The sequence below is a fragment of the Typopeltis vanoorti genome, chromosome 2 (genome assembly GCF_054136105.1).
Source record: "Typopeltis vanoorti isolate ZY-2024b chromosome 2, IOZ_Tvanoo_1.0, whole genome shotgun sequence".
NCBI lineage: Eukaryota > Metazoa > Arthropoda > Arachnida > Uropygi > Thelyphonidae > Typopeltis > Typopeltis vanoorti.
The window spans coordinates 187,317,332-187,327,496 of NC_143550.1; the positions used below are offsets into that span (position 1 = coordinate 187,317,332).

General features: G+C 34.2%; 1 protein-coding gene across 2 annotated transcripts in view; it reads left to right on the forward strand.

The window, feature by feature from the left end:
* LOC150109739 (solute carrier family 35 member F5) overlaps positions 1-8,469 on the forward strand; it is a 456,325-nt gene extending 447,856 nt beyond the window's left edge. For both annotated transcript variants that reach the window (XM_090409943.1, XM_090409951.1), the window contains exon 13: positions 7,868-8,469. In XM_090409943.1, the coding sequence (XP_090266069.1) occupies positions 7,868-7,931 (64 nt within the window). In that variant the 3' untranslated portion in view covers positions 7,932-8,469. The remainder of the gene's footprint in view (positions 1-7,867) is intronic.
* The last annotated feature ends 1,696 nt before the right edge of the window (positions 8,470-10,165 follow it).

The window sequence follows — 10,165 nt, forward strand, 5'->3', positions numbered from 1 at the left end:
GGTCGCATTGATTGGAGTGGGGAGAGGACACACGGGAGGAAAGAACTGGATTTTATGCGGTTATTAAGGGATAACTATCTGTGACAGCATGTAATGGAAAATACTAGGGGTCAGAGAGTGCTTGACCTAGTAATTACATCTGAGGATTTGGCTGTAACAAATATGACCACATTGCCACCAATCGGTGAGAGTGATCATAGGGTCTTAACTTGGGAGGTGGCTAAAGGTGTAGAATTTTCAATTAAGACAGGGTACATGTGGAATTATCGGGCTGGAAAGTATGACAAGCTTAGGAGTTTGATTGGTTCAGTGCCATGGCATGTACAACTGCAAGGACTAGAAGTTGATAGTGCATGGGAGGTAGTTAAGAAGTGCTTGCATGAAGCAATGGCTGACTGTATACCTAGAATCCGAATAATAAATCAAGTAGGGGTTAAATGGATGAATAACACCATTAAGCTTGAGTTGCAAAAAAAAGAAACAACTATGGAGGGAATTTAAGGAGAAGGGTGAACGGCAGGCACATGAACGGTATAAAGCGCAGGCCAGAAGGGTGATGAGTGTGGTAAGAAAAGCAAAAAAGGATTACGAAAGAACATTGGCCATGCAGGCTAAAGAGAATCCTAAACAGTTTTTTAGATATGTAGCAAGTAAAAGGAAAAATGTACATGACAGATTGATTTTAAAGAATGCCGATGGTAGTGGGGTAACTGAATCAGTTGAGATAGTTGAGTTATTGAGTGAGCACTTTGCAAAAGTATATCATCCAGGTGGTGACATTGCAGAAACGAATAAACCAGTAGATTATACAGGAATTGTGGTTAATGAAGTGGAGGTGAGTAGTCTATTGCATAACCTCAATGTCAATACATCTGTGAGATTGGATGGTATACCAGCTCGTGTTGTACGAGAAGCAGCTAAAGAATTGTCAGTACCCTTGACCATTTTGTTTAATTTGAGTCTCGGGTCTAGGTTAGTCCCGAGCGGGTGGAAAGAGGGGAAAATAGTTCCACTGCATAAAGGTGGTTCCAAGACTGCTGTTGTAAATTACCGACCGATTAGCATATCAGGAATCATTGTCAAGGTCTTAGAGAAATTAGTCAAGAAAAGAATACAGGATTGGATAGATGAAAATAGGATATTGTATGGGGGACAACATGGTTTTGTGAAGCGTAGATCATGCCTCAGTAACTTGCTCACGTTTTATAACACAGTGACGGCTGAACTGGATAAGGGTAATGGGTTTACGGTGATTCTACTGGACCTTGCCAAGGCCTTTGATAGGATACCACTTGGAACCCTAATCAGTAAACCTAAGCATATGAGTATAGATATAGGGTTGGTGAGATGGATAAGAGGGTGGTTGAAGGAGAGATATCAAAGAGTGGTTTATTCAGGAGTGGAGTCTAAAAGACGTCTTGTGACTAGTGGAGTGCCACAGGGCTCTGTTCTTGGACCACTGCTTTTCAATTTGTTCATCAATGATATTGGAAAGGATCTGAGAGGAAGTGTTCACTTGTTTGCTGATGATGCAAAGTTGGGTTGAGCAATTGTGAGTGCACAAGATGTCAAAATTTGGATAGTTTGGAGATTTGGATAGTTTGGAGGACTGGGCTAGGAAAAATGGATGTCAATTTAATGTGGCAAAGTGTAAGGTTATGCACTTTGGGGTGAAAAGAATAGCAGCAGTATATTGCATTGGTGGAATCATACTCCAGGAGATTGATGAGGCCAGGGATTTGGGAGTGTTGGTGGATAGGGAGTTGAAGTTTAGGGGGCACATTGCAAAAGTAACTAAAACAGCTCACCAAATCACTTGGCTTCTGAAAAATACTTTAACATGCAGAGACGAACAAGTTGTTGTTCCTCTGTATCGAGCCTTGATAAGACCCGATCTGGACTTCTGTGCCCAGCTATGGGCACCAGGGTTTCTTCGTGATGGGGAGGAAGTGGAGAGGGTCCAGAGACGAGTGACCAAGATGATAGCAGGTCTGTGGAATGAACCTTATGAGAATAGGTTGAAGATTTGTGGGTTGCAGAAATTGGACGATAGGCGAAGGAGGGGTGATATGATTGAGACATTCAAATTACTGAAGGGTTTTTATAAGATTGATCCAGAAGATATTTTTGAAAATATGACTGGTGGTGGGAGGACTAGGGGCCATGCATGGAAGCTGGGCAAGAGCATGGTTGACAAGGGTGTTAGAGCTAGGTTCTTTACTTGGAGAGTGGTAAATGAGTGGAATAAGCTTCCAGAGTCTGTTGTGGGTGCTACGACCGTGAATGAGTTCAAGGCAAGGTATGATAGATACTGTGTGAATGTTGAATAGTTGTTCTTGACATGATATTAGGGCCCCCCTCGATGAGTCTGTCGACTCCTTGGAGTTTCCCGGAACAATAATAATAATAATAATAAAATAATAATAACGCAGTATTCCAAGCTTTAATAGAACAAGGCGTAGAAAAAGCATACATCCAACTCATAAAAGATATCTACAAAGAAAGCACAACAAATATCACCCTTTTCAATCACCCAATTAAAATTAACTTAAGTAGAGGAGTACGTCAGGGTGATGTCTTATCACCTAATCTCTTCACATCTACCCTGGACAGCATCATCTGAAAAATTGACATGAAAGATGTAATAAACATTGATGGTGAAATATTAAATATCCTATTATTCGGCGATGATGTGGTATTAATATCTCACTCACCCAAACTCTTAGAATCAATGCTGAATAACATAAGCCAAAACTGCCAAAAAAATTGGATTGGAAATGCACCCTGACAAAACAAGATGGATGAAAAACAAATACTGTAAAGATCATACAATCACTCTAGAATCTCACACCATCGAAAAAGTTGAAGAATACATCTACCTCAGCCAGTCCATAAAAATGAATAATGATATATCAAATGAAATAGCAAGGAGAAAAAGAGCTGCTTGGATAGCCTTCAACAAAATAAAATCAGCAATTACCAACCAAACCATAGATATAGACATAAGAGCCCATCTTTACAATAGTCACATCTTACCAGCATTAACTTATGGCAGTGAAACATGGAACACAACTTTAAAAGAAGAACAAAACTTAATAACAACTCAACATGCAATAGAAAGAAGAATATGCAATATAAACAAAATAGACCATGTAAGACACACAGAAATCAGGAAGAAGTCTGGACTCACAGATATAATAAAAACAATCCACAATAGCAAAAAGATGGGCAGGACATCTTGCCAGAATGAGAGACAACAGATGGACAGTCAGAGTTATAAATTGGTATCCGAGAGATACTAAAAGGAAACCTGGAAGACCAGCCTTAAGGTGGGAAGACCCAATGATTAAGGAAGTTGGAAGAAAATGGAGAAGAAAGGCCCAAGACAGGAATAGCTGAACTCTTTACGACCTGCAGTCATGGAGAAATCCTGACTGAAACCACAGGTCCATCAAGATAATCAAGGTATGATGAGCTGTGTGTATGATAAAAGGATCTCCGAAATGAGTCTTTGACTAAATGGGGTCTTGGATAATAATAATAATATTATTATTATTAATAATCCTTTCCATCCTAGCATTTCCCAAATTGAACAGTTAAACTACTCTCACTGTTGTTTGGAGGAAAAAAAAAAAAAAGTACAAGTCCCTGAAGTACATTAAAGTGCCAAACACTAGTCCAGTATATATATATCAGAAATTTCTTGTTTTATTTTAATTTTTTTTTTTTTTTTTTTTTTATTTAATTGATTCCAAAAAAAAAAAAAAAAAAACATGGACTTTTGTAGGTTGATATAGTGTTTTTGTCAAAATTAATTCAATCTTCTTCATCTCTTCAAGGATTAGGTAGTTGCCTGTCCAGCTTCACTTGTCTTTCCACCTTGCAGCTGGTCTCTCTCTCTCTTTTCCTTTGGTGTATATTTATTTGCCTCTTTTAGTAGCCAATATCTTTCCATCCTAAATACATTATCTTTCTATTTCTCTATATTCAACCTATCATAATTCACTCTATCACCTGCAAAGCTTATAATGCATAGTTTGTTTCATTATTGAAAAATTATAAATTATTTAATATATCTGGCTTGTGTTATGTATTCATTCAACTTCAAACTACAGAGAAACTGTTCATAAGGGAATTTAGAAATATGATCCTATAGTTTTTTTTTTTTTTCACATAAAACAGTAGTAAAAGTATAATAACTTCAAAAATGTCACATAATATCGAAATCACCAATAGATGCATTTGTTTTCAGATATACAGTATTTTCTTCTTCGTGGGATATGATTCTTTGTGAACCAAATTTTATTCACAAGACTTTCAAAACAAAATACAATGATTAATTTTCTCACTGTTTTCGCACCACCTAAACATCAAGAACAAATATAAGAATGACATTATTAATATTACTTCTAATTGCATGTTAGGCTTAGCCGAAACATAATTTGTATCATAGCTGTTTATTTCAAATCCTAATGAGATTCTGGAAAATGGGGTTGAGCTTCAGCTCAGAGTGCTTCAGATAATGATGATCTTTATACATATTGTGATAACTGTTTGTTTTCTGTTGAGGAAAACCTATTAGGAAACTATGCATCAATTTGGTGAATTGATTTTGATTTCTAATTGGGATTATGAATAAACAAAATTTGAAATGAACACTTCTTAAAACTCAGCTCATAGTGCATTGTTTGTTCTCTAAGTATCGTGTATCAGCTAAGCATGGTTAGGCAAAATGAATCAAAAATTGATTATGATATTGCTTTTTCCACACAGTTACAATATTGATGTGCAGTAAAGGATTACAACAATTTACCATACTCATCAATAACCATTTATGTCTAGTGATAACATGTGTGTTATTTATTTTGTTCTGACATTAACAACAAACTAATTTCATGTGTTAAGTGTAGAAATATAAAAAATATATTGTTATCTCCTTATACATAATGCATATGCCTTTCTTTTATTATTACTTTTTACATATTTTTTCCTTTTGAATCTGATTTCCTGATATAAGGAAATCGTTCCCACTGATGAGACATGAATAAAGATCAAAACTAGTCTGGGTAGTGATCCTTCCCATAATGCATTGCATTATTCCTTTCCTTAAGCATATGTTCAAAGCTAAATAGTGATCGTTCCTGCTTCACATTCTCCATATACTTTGTCCTGAACAAGTCTGAAGGGACTCAATACACTCATCATGGGAGGCCCACTCAACCACCAACAAGTCTATCATAATGAGCTTTCAAGTTTTTACACTGCTTGCACTCACAACACACTCAGGCAGTGCATTCTACTCACTAACAACTCTCCATGCAAAAAACTACTCCTTGCACCCTTCTTCACCACATCTTTATACAAATTCCAGGGCTAGCCTCTCATTCTTTCCATCCTAACATCCACTCTTTTTATAATTTCTTCTGCATTAATCTGATAAAATCCTTTAACTAACTTGAAGGTCATACTCCTCTTTTCCTCCTATCCACCAACCTCTGTAATCCACATTCTCTCAAATGCTCTTCATAGCTATTCCCAAGTCCTGATATGACTTTGATTATTCATCTTTGGACCCTCTCTAGTGTTTCCACAAAAGATGCCAAGAAATTATGAAGGATTAAATCAAGAATATAATTTTTTGGCATCTTTATGTTATAGTAAAACCATGTGGAAAAACTTTCAACTTCTTTCTGTAATTCAGAGTAATTTAATAAGGTTTGATACCTTTTGGCTACTTGTATATGGAAATATGACATCTGAATTACTTCAACCTTGGTATCACTTCTGGGTCTGGCTCCCACTGGTGAGACATGAAATTGCATTATTCCTTTCCTTAAGGATATATTCTTTGCATTATGGGATACTAAGACAAGTTATGTGAAGTCATTAGCCCCTATATACAAGTTGCCCAGTTGTGAAGTTACTTCACATGCAAACTTTGTTTGCTCACACTTGGATATAAAGGATTAAATCAAGAATATAACCAAATTTTAACTTATGTATTGCCAAAACTGTTTTCTTGGTCTTTCTCTTTTTTCTGTGTCCATTAGTTGTAGAAAGCAAGAGCACTGAAAGTAAGTGAAGGTGGATGTCTAAATTGGTATGCTAACCACTTCAGATGACTTTTCTGAATTGTTGGTTAGAGATCTTTGTTAGCTTTCTTCAAGAATGACAGTTTTTGGATTGATCTTTCCATGTATATCCTAGTATTGGTTAAAGGCATGTTGTCCAAAACCATTGATGATATTAAGCTTATTAATGATCCATGTTGGGAACCACATGCAAATAGAACTTAACTGGTGATTTTGTAGACAAATTTCGGTATTTGAGGGGATAAGATTTGCTCTTCCGTATATTACTTTGGCTTTTATTGAATCAAAAGTTTTGTGTTTTCTTTTCACTATGTTAGCAATGTACAAACCAAGGTATACTGAACATCTTTTGCTTTGGGTGTGTTCCTTTAGCTTAATATTTCCTTCTGTTTTTTAGGATTTAGTTTTAATACTGTTGACTGCCAACCCAATCAATACTTGCATTTTTACATAAATTTATCTAGGTTGTTTTGGAAAGGCTGAATGTTAATCAATTAGCATATCATCCTGCAAAGTGGAGATTGCTTATGTGAGTTTGTCCTAACAAATTTTCAGAAAAAGATTCTCCTTGAAGAACTCCAGTGAAAATAGGAAAGCTCTGTCATCACTCTTACATGATAATTCTGGTAAGGTTCTGCTATTGGTTTGATTATTTTCAAGGGTATGTCCATTCTTAGAATATTGTTTGCATGCTTGGGGTGATGTTCTTAAGAACCACCCTAAAAATTCTTGATGCTGTCTGAAGGAGAGTGATTCAGGTGATAGATGAACGTCCTCTTCATTCTCTTCACATGACTCACTTAATTCTCTTGCAGATGCATAATTTCAGCTCTGTATCTTTTCTTCATATACTTACATGATTACTTAACTGGCAACCATCATTCCGCCTCTTTCTGCTAGACCTGTTAAGACAAGACAGAAGCTTCCCAACATTCCTTTTCATTCTGACTGCAAACACTGAATCTGCTTCTCCCCTTCATGTATTCAATCTACCTCTCCTCTAGGAGAGGTAGATTGATATTACATATTGATACATGAAGTTATTAGGAAACACTTCATGAAGTGTTTCCTAATAACAACCTCCAACTCTTCAAATATAAATGTTTAATAGATTTCTTATTTCTCAACACTCACCTGCATCTGGTACTGATGTGCCTCAGTTTTTTCTACTTCTCATATATGGGATCAGTATTAAAAAACAATTGCTTCCTTGTTATCCATACTAGTCATTGTTCTTATCATTTTTGTCATTGCAATGTCTTTTTAGCCACAGTTGTCCACCGCTCAGGTCAGTCATCTCATTCTTGCAGTTGCTGCCTGTTAATATCATAGTATGTTCTAATTTTATGTTCCAACTAAAATACACAATCTTACACTTTAACCCATTGAAGTTGCACACAATTACAAAACATTCAAATCAGCTTCAGTTTTCATTGCTCTTACAATTTTGATGCTATCTGTAAACACTTGCACATCCCAGAATGTTCTCTATTCCTCAGTCTGCTATTTTATCAGCATGCAAATTAAATTAAACATATTTAAACATAGTGTTTAATTTAATCTGTGTTTAACTGCAGTGTGCTATGGGAGTGTGCTCCATTTGCACACCATTGGGCACTGTCCAATATCTTAAAAATTTTGGTTTCTATTGAATTATTTTACATCCAAACCTCATAGTTTATTAATATCTCTTATTGTTACATTAAAAATATTAGCTTGCTTACTTTTCATTTCAAAACTTTTTACTAATTTTAATGATGTGGTTTGTTTTCTAGGTTACGGGAAGTGGATAGGGAACAGTCAGAATCGTTAATCAATGTGAACAGTGAATACACATAACCTGAAAAAAAGAAATTTTGCTACAGATGGATAGTGCTTCCTGTGAATGTGTGTGTGTATGCACATTTTTGACATATACATGCATACTCTTGAAGAGCTTGCTTTTACTAATTTTCAGGGTAAAGTCAATAGCTAAACCACTAAACTATTTATAGCAGTGGCATTGAAGTTTCAAGTCTGAACACCAAGTGTGCCAACATCACTACTGACTTTAATATCATTGTACTTATTAGTGATTCAGAAGGATTAATGTAGCTAAGAAATGCCATTTTACTATATAATTTTATAGATATATTTTTGTCAGCCAGTTACTTCAAAGATGCATTGTGATGTTTATTCTGATATGAATTTTTCTCTCCCTTAACAGATGAGGGATATTAATATACACACATGCAGAGGTAGACAAATACAACCCTGTATTTATTACAAAAAAATAATAATAAGGTGCTCTTTCATTGAAAATTAGTTATTATATTTTGTTTCCTGTTATTGTGGATTTGTTTTAATCTATTCTGTATAGATTCTATTTTTATTATTAGCATATTAGCTTTTATAGTTCTGATATCTGATGTGATAATTTTTTTAATTATTTTGACATAGTCAAGCTACTTTGTACAACTTACTTTTATTAATTTCAGTATAATGATGTATTTTTCTTTTTATTTATATTTTTGTTATTTTAAGAATTCTCAGCAAGACTCAAATTTCTCAAATTTTGGTAATTTGAGAAAAATAATGATTATATATTTCACTAAGTTCTTTCTGCCATGTACTTTCATGATTTTTTTTCTTACACAATATATTTCTAAAACTGTTTCTATACTAAATAGAACTGTAAATATTGTAAGAATTCAAAACAGTAATACTGCAAATTCAGTATATATAATTTACTTGAAAGCAGTCTTTATATTGGATTTATAAAGGAAGTTTAAAATAAAATTTCTGATTACCATTGTATGTATTTTTCAGAAATTGTCCATAAAAAAAGTCAAGTGAAATATATAATTTATTATTATATTTGTTTTCCTGAAATGTAAAACAGGATTTAGATTACCATTAATATTGATATGGTTCACAATAGAAAATTTAGTTATAGAACTACTTTTCAAGTACCCCATGGTTTTCAGCCCTTCTGTTCACTTGTGTTCACTGAACACAAGTGAACAAAATTGTTCACTTCTCTTGTAGAGGGACCCTTATTATCCCCCTCCCCTCCCCCAACATATAAACATCATATCTGTGTACTGCAGATGAAAAGAATGAACATAAACTGAAAAGAATCCAATCTCTTGGAATTGAAAGCAAAGGCCAAATTTTGCATTAGGTAATTTGTAGTATAGATAATTCAATCTAGTTTATAGTTTTTGCAACTAGCTTTTTTTAATATCAACCCATTGCAAGACATGATTTTGAATGTTTGAAAAACTGCAGTATATCGCAATTACCATATTCACTCAACAATCTTGAGCTTCCATGGTGTATTAACACTACTGATGTGATGCACAATTTCTAATGTCCAGAGGAGAGGATTTTCTTGTTAAAATTCACTAAACTAGAATTAAGGTATTGTAACATTTAATTTTTATATTTTTTAACAATTTGCATAAAATTAATGTAAACAATTTGATGGTATATTGTTTTGAATATTTATACAATAGTAATCTATTCAATCATCAAAATTCACAGACTAATCAACTTTTATTTTTATCACACTTCCTTCATACTTACCTAAATAATGTCATTCTTACTGGAATTTTTTTCTATATGCCATTGCTATTTGAGGGAACTAATACTGTACTTTGTATATTTATCAGAGTTTGATCGATCATTATATGATATCTAAGTTTTGCAAAACATGTAACTTCCATTACATGGACAAATATGCATAACTTTTCATGTAAATTTCTTTATGTAGTAGTAGTAGTACAGTGTGGAAGATCTTTATGAGAATTAATTTTTCAAACCGTCTTTAAAAAGAACCACTAATTATTTTTCTATGAACATGATCCTAACCTAGCATTTTCCAAAATCAAAACATAATGAGAGAAGGGCAATCCAATTTTATGCTATAGCAGCTCACCAACAAGCACTAAATACTGCATCACCTTAAATGACATGGCAGGCAGTCAGTGCAAAATCTCTCATTGCAACTTTTTTTAAATAGTTGAAAGTAATTTCTCCCTCAGTCTAGTTTTATAGAATTTAATTGCACTTGGTTTTTTTTTTTTATTAAA